The sequence below is a fragment of the Vanessa tameamea genome, chromosome 13 (genome assembly GCF_037043105.1).
Source record: "Vanessa tameamea isolate UH-Manoa-2023 chromosome 13, ilVanTame1 primary haplotype, whole genome shotgun sequence".
Classification (NCBI taxonomy): domain Eukaryota; kingdom Metazoa; phylum Arthropoda; class Insecta; order Lepidoptera; family Nymphalidae; genus Vanessa; species Vanessa tameamea.
The window spans coordinates 11,474,117-11,492,192 of record NC_087321.1 but is presented as its reverse complement, the minus strand read 5'-3'; the positions used below and the strand labels follow the sequence as shown (position 1 = coordinate 11,492,192).

The window sequence follows — 18,076 nt, the reverse complement described above, 5'->3', positions numbered from 1 at the left end:
AATAATTCATAGGAAATTAAAAACGGAATAATAAAGGAAAACACACGTCAAATTGGACGACGATTAAAAAATTGTATGATATTTTTCCGATCAACAACAAATAAATTTTGTTGAACTAATTTATAACTCCTTTTCTTATATATTGATATAATTCGTCTCCTCGTTAAATTATTTATCGGCGCTCATTAACAGATATTATCTAATTTGTATTTTTTGCTGTCGTTACTTTTACGTTAATCGACACACGCACACTGATACATCTTGTAAGTACGAACTTCACTCAATATAATGCACACCGATAAATTTACTGTGGATGAGCGCGCCATCGTGAGTTCATAGATCTATACGATATATCACAAAGGGTAAATTAGATATTAATTTTATTAACTCAACCTATTATCTGATCTCGTTAAAGGTTAACAAGTTACAATAGCGAGATGCATCGCAAGTTAACGATAACATCAGAATCTTACGGAGATTAAAGCGATGTTTAATGTAGTACTTAGATTAAAACACGTGTGAACAGCTAATTGATTTCAGATATTTGATAATTATATAAGAATACTAGCGGAACCGGCTTTTTATAAAACACAAACTTCCAACAACCGTTTTAGTCCCTTAGGGGGAGAGTTCCGTAAAATCCGTTCTTAGCGGATGTCTACACACAATAGGAACCTACGTCCCAAATTTCATGTTTGTGGTGTTATAGTTTCTGAGATTTCATGATTAGACAGTGAGTGGTATTTCGCTTTTATATACATAATAATATAGATAACAAAGTACCTTATGTTATTGCAGATACTTAAATAATAAAATAAAATATTTGAAAAATAGAAATCAATGTACAATTACTTTGATATATTTTTTTAATAATTAGAATAATCATAAAGATTATCGTGTTTGTTTTTTTAAACATAAGCTTTATGTTCCACGGGCGGGGAAAGTTTAATTCACAGGACTGTTTTGCGCGATAATTTTAATAATATCATCTTGTAACAAATATATCCGCCAAATTCATTTTTTACGAGTGTTTTCATAATATAACATTTAATTTGAATTATTTTGTACATACTAAATTGATTCCTAAGTCAATAATAATAAAAACTACATTAAAAGTACTTAATTCTAAGCGCGTTTGATTAATTAATCAACTTCAAATTATCTAAACCAATAAATTCCTTTAAATATACAATAATCAATGATTATCTAATATGCTATAACGTAACTACGTGCAAGAAAGTCTGTACACTTGACCGGTTGCTTTCACTACATCTCGGAGACGAGGACGGCGACTAGTCGTGAAGCTCAGTTTCACCCGCTTTTTATGGCAACTTGTCAAGTTAGCGAGTTGATTTTATTAATTATATATTTACTACATATTTTATTTGCGTTTAAATTGATATGTTTTGTGTTACTTATTTAGAATAGTTTTTTTTTTAAGTATTGCCAGTAAAAAAATAATTAAGAAATCAAATGTCTTCTCAACTGACACATCTCAAAACAGATGTCTGTTAAATACTAATAAAAAACCAAAAATACTCTTTTACAATTTAATTTTAATATTTAATATAGTAATACTAACTTATTAGAACGTAAAATCATTAATATAAATAATTGGACAGCAGTACGTAATATTTTTTTTAGCAATAATAAATAACGATACCTAACTAATAGAAATAATAGGCTTTGTATTGTAAATAGTTATAATTTTTTTTATTTTTATAATTTTTAATATTGTAATATAATAATTAGATAACTTTAAAAAATGAATATAAATATGCATTGCTGTGTAATATAAACGAAGGAAAACAGTAACCGTGATATTATGCAAATAATATTATATACAAAACCTTCTTTGAATCCTCTGAAATAAGTTTTATGTATATTGGTGTAGTAGTGTTTTCGGTTCGTGAGTAGACAAAATAATACTAAATATCTGATTTCGTTTGTAATTTTTTATAGATATTTTTTTTAAGTCCCGTCTAAATAGTTTGATGATAATATCCTCCAGTCACCGATTTTGTTTAGGGTGGCCATTCTCAATGCAGTTTATCCAACTGCACAAGAGTTAGTGCAAAAGTATGCTCAAATATAAACCACTGTAAAGTCGAAATACACAGAAACGAGCACAAACACTTTCAATCATCATTTTAAAAGATTATTTTCTTCAATTTGTCATCGCTCGAAATGTAAATTTAACCTTCTAAAAGAGAGGTATTATAGTGTCGAGAGTAGGTATTATGACTGTTATGTAGCTATATAAATTGTTGATCCTAAAAAGCCGAGATGAATTTCTTTGAACTAGAAAGTTCTCACCGAAAATGTCAAGATGAGCATATTATGTAACTACATATCTCGCCCGACTCCTGACGCGAAGCATCAGAGTTTGCTTTGTGATCGATAAACTATTTTTATTATACTCTTTTTAGTTCACGGAATCAAGATTGTTTGCGTAAATTGTATAGATCAATTCAAGAAGTGAAAGAAACGTCAAATATTTTTGAAAACTGTCCGACATTTTTTTCTCGTCAATACTTTAATTTCATTTATGTTTTTAAACGCTTGTAAGTGTTGTGATTTTTTCGTTATTCTTGAGATATGGCAATAAATAGAATTGTTTTGTTTTTCGTTTCTATGAGTGTTAACACTCGTACACTTTTGGATTTAATTTTTTAAATTTGAGTATCACTATTCTTAGTTATATACATCTCAACAATCGCTTTTAAAAAATTAAATACTTATTTCAATAATTTTATTAAGCAACTCTAGGCGTAGACCTTCATTGTAATATAGTGTTGACACACAGTCAACACTACATTATTACACATTCAACATAACACTCAAGACTGTAATTACATTAAAAAAAAAAAAACCTCAATAAATTAAAAAAAAAATCTACAGTTCATCCTTGTTTATTTTGGTTGAGTCATTTAATATTTACTAATTGTAACATGAAATTTTTCTTTTCATATTATATTACTATTTTTTAAATACAAAGAATATACGAGAGAAAATTCGCGCCTATTTTGTACTAATGTGCATTTTTATGAGGCGTGTTATTTTAATTTGAAATGTAGAGAACGCTTCGTTTAACAGCTGCATAAATAGTTGAATGATTGATGATGATGTTTGTATTATTAATATATCTTCCAACTTTGCTGGCGCAGAACAACTAAACATATAAATAATATTTACTAACTACATTGTTTTCTTTAAGTAAAATTATTTTACGCTTACGCTTAAAGCTAGAATTGCTCTCAGCAATTGAAATACATATTTCTTTTGAATAATATCTGGTTGATTAGGCTTGTAACAATGATTCCAAAAGCAATCTAATTATATATTATGTGTTATAAAACAACCAATATCTCAGATTGGACTTATTAAAACATTTTCTTCAAAGTTTTTGCATATATATATGTATATTTAAGGTACATATATAGTTAAATAAGTTGTTAAATGCTTACAAAAATATGTCGGACTATTAAAATGACAACACTCTATTCTAGATGTTATCTTTATAATAAACGTAAGCTCCTCATTCCGTTTCATAGAAAGGTTAAACATTTTCTTCATGCCAGAGTTATTTATTTGTCTGTTACTGTCTTAGCAATGTTTAATTTTATTATTAAGTAACTAATATATAGTTACCGTCTAAGATATGTGTATGTAACTATATATATTTAATTTTTATAAAATATAAAAATTAGATTTTTATTTTTTTTTTAATCCATAGGGAAGTATTAAGTGTAAATTCAAATTTAGAACAAAATGTTATACGACTTATTCATTTATTCGTTTAGATTCGTTTTTATAGTTTTTATATGTTTAAAACCTTTTCTTAATAAATTATATCCGATAACATGGATTGTTATTGAACGATACGAAAACTCAAAAAGCCTTTTTTTAAACGAAGAACTCGCAAAACGTAGATGTAGATGTACGACGAAGCCACCAGAAATGTAGAGTAGAATGTGCTATTGCGAATTTCAAATTATTTACAATGTTGTACAAATTAACACAGTTTGGCTAAATTTGTAATTAAGTATATAAAATTTTAGCTATAATCATTTATCAAAGAATCTGCAAGGTCGGTTTTAAGAACTTGACTCTGCCTTTCCAAAACCGACAAGCGTTTCGAAAGGCGAATGATGATAATTGATAACATCATTGCTGTAACAAGGTATATTGAACTTTATTGCATTTAAATAGATCTTAAATTTAAATAATCAGGTCTAGTGTTTATCATTATCAGTTTTTGAATTATTTTGTGTATATATGTTGTTAGGTTACAAATATATTTCGACCATAGCAGGGCACGTATGTTATTATAAACACACAGAACCCAAATAACATATATCAGATATTATTTAAAAACATTTATAAATAATGCCCAACCCAAATATTATGCAAATTAAACATGTCTAGGCAATACACCCCATTGGGTCCTTCAACTGTCATTTTTGGTTGTTTGTTGGTTCTCTATGAATCTATCAAAAGTAAACTTTATTTCTCCCAACGGTAATAACTTACGGTCTATTAATTGGATGTATACCCTACGCAATCGTACAGAATTAGAGTATACCAATTTTTAGTAAGGCGTTGTTCAAAGGAACGCTGCTTAAATCCCTACATGTCATAATAAAATCATAATTTTTCATGAAAGATTGTAGATTTTCAAAATAACTATGAACATTTTGAAGATAACCTAATGGGATGTCTATAAGAGATTTTTAGGTAAGTGCCCACTTTTATACTAAACAAAATAGAGAAATTGACCAGAATAACGCAAGTTAATAACAAATAAATATTAGTGTATATCGATTCTTAATACAAAGAATAACTTAGTTATTTGGACCCGTAGTTTCAGATAAACTTATTATAGTATACTGGACAAATTGATGGACGCACATGCGAGGCGTTCGGTTAAACGATAGTTGCGCAGTACGATACGATCTAAATTCTACAGTATTTTTATAAGTATGACTCTATTAAAAAAAAACAATTTAAGGTGAAAATAACTCAGATTTTAATAAGGTATTAAATTTAAAAACAGAAATAGCGACATTTTTAAGGTAGGTGACATTTTTTAGGTAAATGAAGTACATCTACATTTACTTATATAAAAAGCGATTGCATTATGAAATTGTTGCAAAATGTAATTTGTTGTAAATAAACTGTTCGCGTGTGAATGTTACCGGTGCTCAGTATGTCCAAATGCCGTCCATGTCTATTGCATTATTTATTTGTAGTGGATTTGAAAACGCTCGTTAATTTTGTCATTGGACCCATACGAGGTTTAGCAATGTTGAAATCTTGTTACGCGATATTGAGAATATTGTCAGCAAATTGAAGATGTAGTCATATTGTTTGCGTGACGTATGCCCAAAAAACGACTAAGTTAAATTGTAGCTAATCTTTTAGGCCATGGATTAGTGATTTTGGTCATGCCAGCACCACTGAGCTTACATAACATAATAATATGTGATTTCAAACATAGCGGAGACCATTGTGAAAAAAATTGTATATTATTACGGATAAAATTCTAAAGCACCGAATTCACACTGAAGTGTCCTGGAATAACCTCAATACTTTACACCAAATTTCTTCATATTAGAAGACCGCAACTGTGAATAGTTAACTGTGAGAAACGCTCTCAGTAACAACTGTTAAACGAAGACTTCTGTCTGTGGGTCTAAGAGGATGTGTTGCCGCAAAGAAACCAAAACTAATTTAATATAGTAACTAAGTATTTTTAACGTGCAGTTACTGTAAATAAAAAACTTTAATGCGAAACGCATTAAAAATACAATTACGCGTTGGCAATCTTGGAAATAACACTGAAATATTTCGACACATGAAAGTATGTAAAAAGAGATGAACAGTTTTAGATGAAGGCATATGATTTCCTACATAATCTGTTCAACTATTATTATAAATATTGCATCCACTTCTATTTGGTTTCCATTAACTCCGAGCATGAGATGAATAACGTAGTTTATATATTCTTAAATCATTTGGTTTCTCGTAGCGTCTTAAAGCACTATTCTGCGCTATAATTTTGCCCGGTCTAAGGGAATAGAAAATGCCACATGTACACACACTTGTGAATAATAATCTTCCGTGCAGTCTGTTGGGAACGATCACTCTGGGCGAAATCAGTTAGGATAACTGCACTCACTAATTATACTCTTACAATTGAAACATGAGCCGAGATGGCCCAGAGGTTATAACCCGTGCATCTTAACCGATGATTTCGGGTTCAAACCCAGGCAGGCACCACTGAATATTCATGTGCTTAATTTGTGTTTATAATTCATCTCGTGCTCGGCGGTGAAGGAAAACATCGTGATGAAACCTGCATGAGTCTAATTTCAACGAAATTCTGCCACATGTGTATTCAGCCAACCAGCATTGGAGCAGCGTGGTGGGATTTGCTTCAAACCTTCTCCTCAAAGGGAGAGGAGGCCTTTAGCCCAGCAGTGGGAAATTTACAGGCTGCTAATGTAATGTAATGTAAATTGAAACATTGGGTTGATAATATTATTGCATATAAGAAATTGTATGATTAGATTAGATGACACACAAAACTGTGCAATATTCTAATAAACATTAATTACATTTGTAGAACCGGTTCGATATGAGACTATATATCCTTTATTAATATGCAAGAGAAAATGCAGAGGATAGAAAACATGAAAACATCAAAACTGGTTTTCATCAATAAATAAAACTTGTACCTGGATGACCTTAATTGAGGTCTGATTCATTTATGAGTGATAATTACACAATGTCGATTGTAATAATATATATTTCATTGTAAACTCTATTACAAGTGGTTATGGGGCATATTCGCGTGACGAATTATCACGTGTTATTTCTTGAGAAGACGAAAGGACGTCGAGGTAGCGTAAACACTGTCATGGTCGTTTGTACTCGTTTAATTAAAGTACATATATACATATATATTTTTGACCTACTATTGTGTATCATACAATCAGCATACATGCAGCGAAGAATATTTAGATTGCATACATACAATATATTTGTTGAATTATAAACACAAATTAAGCACATGAAAATTCAGTGGTGCCTGCCTGGGTTTGAACACGAAATCATCGGTTAAGATGCACGCGTTCTAACCACTGGGCCATCTCGTGCTGGGCGGTGAAGGAAAACATCGTGAGGAAACCTGCATGTGTCTAATTTCAACGAAATTCTGCCACATGTGTATTCCGCAAACCCGCATTGGAGCAGCTTGGTGGAATATGCTCCAAACCTTCTCTGCAAAGGGAGAGGAGGCCTTTAGCCCAGCAGTGGGAAATTTACAGGCTGCTAATGCTAAAAAATGCTAATGCTAAATATATTTGTTTTCTTTATATTAAGGAAACAAATGACAAATGGACTACCCAACCTACCAAAAGCTTTGGTCACCTTCATAGGATAATATATATATACATATATACTAATATTAAATGCAAAAATATCTCTGTCTGTTTGTTTCTCTTTAACCACCAAACAGAACCGAAAATTAGTATGAAGCAAGCTTGAACTCCTAGAAAAGACTTTGGCCTTTTTGTCTAAAACGCGATCGAAACCGCGGCCGACAAATAGGGTTATATATAAACCATTTCTCAAACCGTCCATGTGAAATGGTGGACCGCGAAATATAAGATGTACCTTTTCAATACTCGCCTCTGTGATTGTCAGATATATTTAATTTGGCCTATTAAAAAAATATAGTTCATGTCAAATAAAAATTGATAAATAAGGCATATTATTCAATACAAGATTATACTAAAGATAAAATAGAATGGACTAAGTATTTATTGATTTCAAAGCAGAACATATGAAAAATTAATCGTGCTGTTAATACGTATGTACTGAATTTCTCGTCGGTTCATCTCGGTAGAATGTACTTTCCGAGCCGGTGGTAGCATTACATTTAAACCAACGCTGTATCTACTTGAATAAAGAACATTTTGATTAGATTTGATATACATACTAGTAAATCAAGATAGGTACGTGAAAAGTCATGTATATATAATAGAAGCTCAAAGAGTTCAGTGTTACAAAAATAGAAATCGAGGAGTTGCAAGTGTTTTTGTCTTTTGTTATTATTTTCTTGAATAAATGATAATATTTTTATGATGCGAATCTACACCTGACTTGATTGACAAATGAATCGTCAGTGGAAAAGAAAAAAATGCTAAAGCTCCAAAATTGTAATTTTCGGAATAATTTCAAAAAGGACCTTTTGGAATCATTTCTCAAAAGTACGTTTGGAGTTTTTTGTCAGTTCTTCTCTTTAGAATATTAGGCGAAACCGTTGATACATTTACATGCAAAAAAATATTTTCAATCCGTGGCGAAAGGGTCTTATAAAGCCTCATCGTAAAAAGTTAATTTTTAACTCTTGAAATTCTTCTTTTATTAGATTAGATATTTTTTGTCGATATAGCTTTAATTCAAATGGAAATAGATTGGAATCACGTTGAAATCTTACTTGAATTTCAAATTACCTTCAAATTTAATGGTTTCGCAAACATATTTTTCTTTTAAACTAGATTCTAAGAGTATGTTTCGTGTATCCAATAAACAATTTTGCCACACCCCCTTAATAACGTTGAATTACGAAACCATAGCAAGTAGCCACTACACATTGATTGGCAGTCAGACGTGTCTATAGTACCAAGGCCATTTACGGCCAAGACGCATTCATACAAAACTTCATTATAAAAATTAGGAGTCAACTACCGATATAACTTTCGATAGTAAACAACTACGAGAACATTTGGAATCAAAGACCTATGCACCGTATACTGATCATAATATAATTGCAATTATCCTATAAATGATACACGGAATTTTATCTATAATCGGTAAGGAATTTTAACGGTTTAAGGTGATATTCGCGTGTTGGTGTGAGATGAATTGCGTCAATGATTGGGAATGCAAAAACCGGACTCACAGTTCGCCCCTCCAAGCCGTCGCCGTACGAAGTTACGGGGTCTGTCATTACGCGTCTGCGCTTTGCTCGAAGATGGCAGCTTGCTTTTCGTTTCGCTGTTTTCCCGCGGTTTCTCGGTCGTTTTTTCCGTTTTTCGTAAGTTGAACCTGTTGTTGCCTCTGGTGAACTTGTTGGTGGTTGTTTCTACGGTGGTAGAGCCATCCGTTTCGGTGACGTCGGGTGGTGCCGTCGCTTTTGTACGACGCAGGAACGGTCGTCGTTCTTTGACTGCCTGTTGACAATACAGACTTGGTTAGTATGAAGAATTCAATTTTATTTATTAAGATCTAATTATATTCTTAAAAGTAGTACAATAATTTATTATTGCAATTAAAGATGGGACTCTGGTAGAACTATGTATTACTTTTAATCAAAGAAAAATATTTGCGCAGTTAGCCAGTTTTATAAGGTAGAGTTAAGTATTATAAGTAATTTGTAATTTGAATACGTATAAAAAACTATAAATTAGTATTTTATATAAATAAAACAATTTAAATTTAAAAATATATCAAAGTTTAGCTAAGTAAATATGTATTATCTAATAAATTACTTAATAAAAAATGACCGCCAAGTTTCTGAAGAGATTTATGCTTTAGGAACGTAGTACTAAGTTTAATATTATTTTATCCGCTATTTAGTACTCAATGTACTTATGTAGATTAAATTGAATGTAGACAGATAATCTTGCCAAGTATCCTGCACAGAGTAGGTATAGTCTGTGGTGAGGTTTGCGGTTAGAATTGCGATTCAGATAGAAATATGAAGTTATAAATACAAAGTCCAGCCTTTTCTAATAATATTATCTCTTAACAACTTATATATGATTTTAAACGTATAACGATAAAAGTATTTAAACGAATAATATTAATGTAAAGACAATTAAATTAATAATTTGTGTATTTACGGTTGGGTCAGTCGATAGTTTTACTACAAATATATAATAGCATTCGACTTTTGAATGACATTGACATTATGAAAACTTCATTGCTATAAATGAATCAAATCAAAAACCATCCCAAGTTGTATGTATTATTAATTATAACATAACATATTTAATGTATTTTGAAATTACTTTAAATCTCAAACGACAACATCTCGTAGCAAAATAAAAAGTAAGTTATGTATAAACATTTCTATGAATCACATTTAATGTATAATTTATACATTTATGTGATAATATTATTTAAATATCTACGAGGAATTCATAAGATTATTGTTAATTTTTTTTGTAGAAAAATATTTTACGTAAGTACATACCGTACACACCTTTATTTGATCATAAATAAGGAAAAAGTATATATAATTTCTAGCACTTTCGATGCCCTATCTAGGAATCTTAGAAAAATCTCTTGTGCCTGTAATTACACTGGCTCATTCGTTGTCAAAAACCAGTACTGTGCGGTAAGATCAAAATATTCCGTTCTATTTAAATCTTCTACGTATATATAATACATAGATGGCACGTCTTTATTCAAATAAGGTTTGCCTACTTAACGTCATTGCAAACGTTTGTTAACTAATCGTTTAGTTTTGCCGTATTTGTTTAAATACTATGTCATTTTCTATTTGTGGTTGAAACCAAAATATATATTCCTAATACGATGACATTGCGTAAGTTTCGGTACAAAATTACAGTTTTACTTAACAATTTCTTAAATAAATAACTAATTTATAGTAAGCAGTTATTGGTAATAAAACTTGTCATTTCGTCAATGTAGTGTATAAAACCTAATAATCAAACTAAATATCCCTTCAAATAATAACTTCATAAATTATCAGATCAGCTTAATCGTATTAAATCATTGGAATTTATTTCAAATAGATTTGCAATATGTTGTACCATACACTGACAAAGTTTCAAAGCGATGCGGTTATTAGAAGTGGGTTAAAATTTACTTCCTAGCTTTGTTTAAATAGCGATTGTTAGTCACAATGTATAAGTTAAGTAAATAGCGTGTAATGACTCTTGAAATATAACAAAATGTCTTAAAAATGTTTATAGCTCTAATAATAAAGTGATTAATTTAATATCAATGATTTACGAATTACTGTGATTTATTTTTATACCAGTGTTACACGATAATCAACTTTTAGCTGAAGACTATATTTTCGTGGTTTTTCCTTATGTTCTTGGCTATTTGCAGTTATTATGCAAAGTTTATTTCTTTAAGAAAAATAAGGTTCGAAAAAATAGTATAGTAGTTATGTATATCCGGGATACTGATATAATTTGAAGTCGTGCCACAGAGTACGACATAAACACGTTTTTTAGTACAGTTTCTCTATTTTACTCGGCCAGATCGATACATTTTTAACGATTAAAATATCGTGTCTTACGTAAGGTTATGTAACACCCATCGGTCGGCCGTCAGTGTATTTTTCACACTTTAATTTAATGACGAGTGAAATCTAAAAAATCGTTCATTAATAAATATTCATGCAAATATAAGCAATGTTCTGTTTCATTGTAGTAAGGGGCCCATGACATGTACATTGTGTTGCCACTTTCTCTTTCCATAAACAAAAATATTGTTTTAAATTAACACGCTATGATAAACCCAACTCAATACTGATTTTGAAGTGAAATTTCTTTGGTGACGTTTCGATAAAATCGATAGGTGGCCGAGATTTCAGAGTAAAATTTTAAGGATACGTCACGTATTTCGTTACATGAGAGAGAAGAAAGATGTGACGTAGAGAGAACGAGAAAGAGAGCTATATTTAAGGAGTTTTTATTTTTATCACTAAGCTAAGTAACGCGAAATTTTTCTTATATTTTTGTACAGATATTTTATTCATCCAATTATATGGGTATACTTATATATACCGGTATACATCAAAAATACTTCAAATGATGAGTTTTGCAACCGAGTACTCATTTTTCGCGTAAGTTAAGTGTAGGTTTAGGCGATTCAAAAATAACTTGTTTGGTAACCGACTATTGAGCTCGTCACGAGTAGGTTTAAAACGTGGGATGATACCATCTGTTAAATAAGGATAAGCCGGTGCAAGTTAACGACTAGCAACCAAAATTGTTTAAAATTTACAATCAAAATCATTCTGAACGCAATTTTCAAATTTTTAATGTCATGTAATTATGCGATAAATTATATTGACATAATTATGTTTGTTTGATTCGTCCATTGGTCGTTTGTCGGTATGACCTTAATGACCAATTATACTGATACCACCTGTAAAATATATATATTTGGCCAACGTCCATGCGCATTGAATCAGCTAAGTATCTTGAATCGATATTAGTACTGCTATTACGAAGGTCGTTCAATTCAGTGTATTTCGTACCTAGATTATAAATTCCAATAGTTAATAATTCAAAATTCCATTACAATGAAATCAATACAATGTCACCTGTTATGCTCTTAGTATGATAAAATTACAAAGCCTCGAAGAATCTAGGAAGCCGAGTAGAGTACGTAGGTAGTATTTTGTAGGAATGCGGCTTCAAGGTGATCGAGGCTCTTCGACGTTGTGAACTTGTAAGGAAGTTTTTTTGTATTAATGGGAGTGGAAGTGACCACAGATGTACTAAAAAATATTTGGCAGATCTACCAAAAAATATTTAACCGAAATTGTATTGATATTTTAAAATTTTATTTGGCTTCTGAAGTTAGATTCGTTGCATAGATTCGTTGACGTTTTTGTTAATAAAAAACCATTTTGACGGGATGAAAATATTTAAGAACATTGGCCGCATGCAATTCATTGCTTATAAAAAATAAATAAAAACAAATTATCTACATCTTTGTACTTTATGTTTACATACTAAAAATTTCATTGATTAAATCCACAGTGCACGATAAAACCATTTGTTTTTGTTGCACTGCTAGATGTTTTCCAAATGTAGTTTCTTTTATGTTAAATAAATAAAATAAAAAATTTTCAGTTACATTGAAAAGTTATTTCATACTTTTGATTTGCGAAATTTTCTCCGTAATAATTGTCACAAATTAATGTATTATCAGATCTATATTAAACAAACAGACAGACACTAAATTAAACTTTTACGAGACGTACTGATAATATTTCATATTAAACAAGGTGATTGTATGACTTATAAAATTAAAAATAAAAGCACACAAATGAGTCATACTTTATTGTCATCGATCTGTCTTATGAAAACAAACTAGCAATTCAATCGATGTATATTATATAGGAGACGTGTTCAGAGGTGTACATAAGTTGGAATTTATTTAATATTTTACATAATTGCAAGATATCTTAAAAAACAAATTATATTATGTTTTTTTTAGCTAGACATTACTTTATATATTGTTCATATCATTCAATTCTTTTTGTTAATCAACATAATATAGTTTTTATACTTTTTTTTATTAAGGTTAAGGCCTATTTATTGAATTTTATTGAGAGATTAATTTAATCAATTCCAAAATAAATTTATATATAATAAAATAAGGTAATTCTTTTTACTAATATTCCTTTTTTCCGGTAAAGTTAAGCGTAAAACTTGTTTTCACAAATTTAAGCTTTTCTCTCCTAGTAGTGGGAACGACAGTCCATGTAGTCGGGATCGAATTCGCAAGTCGACCCGAATCAATGAGCTATTGACCTTTCAATTGAACATTACTACTGTACCGTTTACTTAAAATTTAGAACCTTTGCAAACTTTATTAATATAAACATGAATTGTCTACTAAGTTTTCATAGCATGAGTTTCAATCGAATACAGCCGCGGGGCCTGTTATTTTATAAATACATATTCCAGAAAATGGCAGATGACAAAAGACCAGTATTTCTAGACGAGTTTAAGGTCAAGCAGTGACGAGAATAACAATTTTTATTGAGCAGCTTCGATTGCATTACGTCTTGTTTGATTCCAATTCACGATTTGTATTTTCATTATAGCCTGTCAAATGAATAAACAAAGTCGACCGTGAATTTTTAGTAGTGGTTTTTTAAGGCGTATTTATTTCAATCAGTTTTTTTTGACGACTTAGCTAATGTTGTTGTAGTTTTTATTAAATTCAAATAATTTATAAATTAGTTAGTTTGACTTGTTTTATTATAAGCAATATTTAATACTTAACATAGTTGAAGTTATATATACCGGTATTAATCAAAAGTGCTTCAAATGATGAGTTTTCCAACCGAGCACTCATTTTTCACATCTAAAATAAAAAATTGTCAGTAACATTGAAAATATAATTCATATTTTTTATTTGCGAAATTTTCTCCGTAATAATTGTCACAAATAAATGTGTTATCAGATCTATATTAAACAAACAGACAGACACGATATTAAACTTTTACTTTTTTTAAAATTATTATTAGACTGTATGTGAATCACTTCGGTGTGGGTCGAAATTTAGGAACTGATTTTCAAATTCACTAAATCGATCGAGCGTGAAACACACGCTTTAAGAACGAGTGATTATTACATTAACTGCACTAAATATAAATGTATTTATAGTGTCTTGGTTCTAGTAAAAAATCAAAGTCGCGATAAACGGTTAGTAATGAACCAAATTAAAACTGAAATGAAATTATTGATCCAGGTTTTTAGTCCAATTTCCATATAATTTGAGCCCAAATAACCAAATGTGTAATGGGCGTGTTGAAACAGCACGTGGTTAGCCTTGGCTCAGATTTAACCTAATAAGCATATATATGCCCATCGCGTTTAGTTGCTTTTGTAATGATAGAGTTAAATTTCAAATCACATAAGAAGATTTTTGTTTTTGTATTCAACGTAAGGCATGTATTCATTTAGTCTGACTCATTCAATAATTTATTTAGTTATTTAATCTTAATGTTATGCCATTGTATAAAGCTATAAGTAAGATTTAATGTTATTTATAATATATATAAATAATAATAGGGAAATTAGGTGACGAATAATTTAAAAATATATAATGCTTGTGTAATTTTGCGAGTAATTTTTCGTGCGATCAGTTGTTTCAAACTAAGTCTGTTATAACGTGTATTCATTTTTACAGAATATTATTAAATATACTTTTTAATATTAAAATTAATTGTTACATTTATTATTTATAATATTTACATTGCAATAACATTTTAAAGTAATTCATTTCTAAAAAAAACGTTGTATAAAATACTAACATTATACTGAATATTATAGTTAATTTCATATTTCTTTGTTACAGTACAGAACCAAATATATTGATTTCTTTGTTTTCATATATAAATTCTACATACTGAATTGAAGTATATACTTGGATATACCAAGCTCTATTAGAGAATTCAGTTCAAAGGCATTGACAAGTGACAATGTGAGATATTTGATAAGTAGGGTACAACAATAGTTATCTTTCAAGGGAGTTGTCTGTTTGTCTATCGACCAGTTTAGTTACGAGATCTATTTGCTTTGATCTTGAATATGATTTGCATAATGTGTTTGCGCTTGTACGTTTCGTAATAGACCAGAATAACGCCATTACTTTCTCTATAATGACAATTTCCTCAACTCATTGAGTTTTTTTTCTTAGTCAAGCATTTATTAATTACATAATAATCAAAATGTATTTTCGGAAAGTTGTATGTAACATACTTTTACTTTACTGTTTATTATATGTGAATTAATTTTACAAGTTGCTTCCAGTAAAAATGGCGAGCACATATACATACGTAATAATATTTTGCGACATAATTGCTGTACATATATACAAATATATGTACAAACATAAGTATAACATTCTTCTTTACTAAAAAAATATATTTATATATTTTTTACATTATTCTTAAATTATATGATATTATAGATCTATATTTACTTCGTTTGTTAGACGTTCATAATAAAAAAAACTTAGTCGATGCGATTGCTGGATTTTATGGAAAATTTATGCAAATGTTTAATTATATACTATGTCAATAATAGCGTTCCTAATGTATAATTTTCACGTTTTTCTCAGTCGTGTCTTACGTAAGAACCGCGCCCTGCCCACGTGAATCATAGAACCTTATGTCACAGATTATAAAACGAGAAGGTACCTAGAGCAAAAAGGTTTTAAGGTAGAAATATTATTCTATTGAATTCTTATTTAATAGTGATATGAATAGCTTTGTTGATATCGACTTACACATACAAACAATATACATGTAAAAGACATGTATACATTTTGAAATAATAGTTTTTTTTTAATATTCCTATATTGAAAATCACAAGGAGACAATGTTTATCTTGATGTTTATTTAAATAAAATCTCAGAGGCACTTAAGTATATGTTCTTAAAACAAAAAAATCTACACTAAGTACTTTATTGTTTATAAGACTAATAATTATTTTATTACATAATTACATTGATTAATCTGTTTAATTTAGTTTAACGCTGAGATTTAACTGTATTGTAAAACAGATACTATTGTATTTTACTTAGGGCTTTATGGAGATGTTTATTGACTAATTACCTAGAAGTATTTATTTTAAAACGAAATAAAACACAATAGAAATAAGAAAAGATCTCTTGCGACTCGAGACAAGTTAGATTACTTCTTTAACGTTAGTTTAGAGGGAGAAGATACGTTAGGAATTGCTTCATTTGTCATTACAATACATATATATGAGGAGATACAAAAATAAGACATAATAAACATTAATACTTTAAAACATAAAAATCTTATAAACATTTATTTTTTTCTTGTCAATTATTTAATGTTAACGAAGTATAAAAAATATTGAAACGAAAAATAGTATTTATTCATGTAACTATATTATTTTTAATCTATGATCTTTTTCCTTATAAAACAAATATTGTCTACCATTACTGCTGAACCTTTTCATAACCGTACGTAATCTCTAATACTATGTTATTTTATGATCTATTATTTATACTTTTAATAATATGATTGAGTTGTTAGATAAAATGTATCTTTAAGCCGGTTCTTGGTTATTTTGCTTCGAAGTATCCTTAAATCCTTGTTAATTATTCTATAATGTATAATATTCATTAAATTTGAATTGAGTATGCTTAATCTACAAACTTATATTTTTAAAGATTTTTTCTCAAATTTTGATTGTTATATCGGCTTTGACTATCTTCAACGACTGATTCTTGATTAATACATAATTTTCAGTAATGCTCTTTTCTTAAAGAATATATTTTTCATTCGTCTAAAATGTCTGATAACAGCTTTAAGAAAATTAAGTTAATAAAATCACAAGTTGTTTTATCCAAATTTACAAAATTTCACAACTACGAATGCTAGGATGTAATGAATAGCTTCAGGAACTTCATGGAGATAGCGATATTAGTTATATAAAACCTATACAAACTTTTTGTTAAAGAAAACAAATAATTAATGAACTGTGACGTAACAATCGTGCCGGGTTAGACACCGAGCGAGATGAGAGAAAGCCGTTTTCTCTCGGATGCTGCGCGAGAGTCGATCTTAGTTTTACCTCAATTGGTCGATGTTTATTCAATGAAAAAATAATTCCAAAGATAGTATTGAGCATATTTTTTAAGCGTTGAAATAATTTATCGGTATCGTGACATTTAAAATATGTTTTTTTAAAGTAATAAACTTAGACAAAGGTACAAGTCTAGAGAGACAAAGAAAGTTAAAATATGCGAAGTTAATATAATTCTAATAAATTATTTTTACTCGACATTTTACAATAAGACGATTATTGATAAATTATAATCGAAAAAATCGAGTTTTCAATGTCATAAATTTCTATGTTATGTTATTAGTCTCTAATGTAAGTTTTTCTTGTTTCAGAACGCGGCAGTTCAACATTCGATGTGAAGATGTAAAGAAATTAACAAAATACTTTTTGGAATTGTAAAATAAAACAAGCATATTTTTGTGTTTTAATTATCCACCACTCCCTAGATAATATATTATTATATATTATATAAAAAAAATTTAAAAGTCTCTGTTAGATCCATTATAACGTAAAAAAGTAAAATGTTTTCTTATTTCTGTTTCATTATATCACATTCAATTCTTAAGATAAAAACCATACTATTTAAATTATACTATATGAAATTCTCAAACACTAATAATAAAAAGTTAGCACGACATGACACGGTGTATTGAACAAAAGTATGCTAAGAATTTGATTTA

General features: G+C 29.3%; 1 protein-coding gene and 1 long non-coding RNA gene across 2 annotated transcripts in view; one reads left to right on the top strand and one right to left on the bottom strand.

Moving 5' to 3' along the window:
- The window catches only part of Cht6 (Chitinase 6), a 91,245-nt gene that overhangs the window by 5,105 nt on the left and 68,064 nt on the right, over positions 1–18,076 (bottom strand). The window contains exon 20 of the mRNA XM_026632382.2: positions 8,972–9,242. Within this exon, the coding sequence (XP_026488167.2) occupies positions 8,972–9,242 (271 nt within the window). The remainder of the gene's footprint in view (positions 1–8,971; positions 9,243–18,076) is intronic.
- On the top strand, positions 9,025–17,810 carry LOC113394918 (uncharacterized). The gene is made up of 2 exons (XR_003368619.2): positions 9,025–9,262; positions 17,729–17,810. It is a non-coding gene; the product is annotated as an uncharacterized LOC113394918 (long non-coding RNA).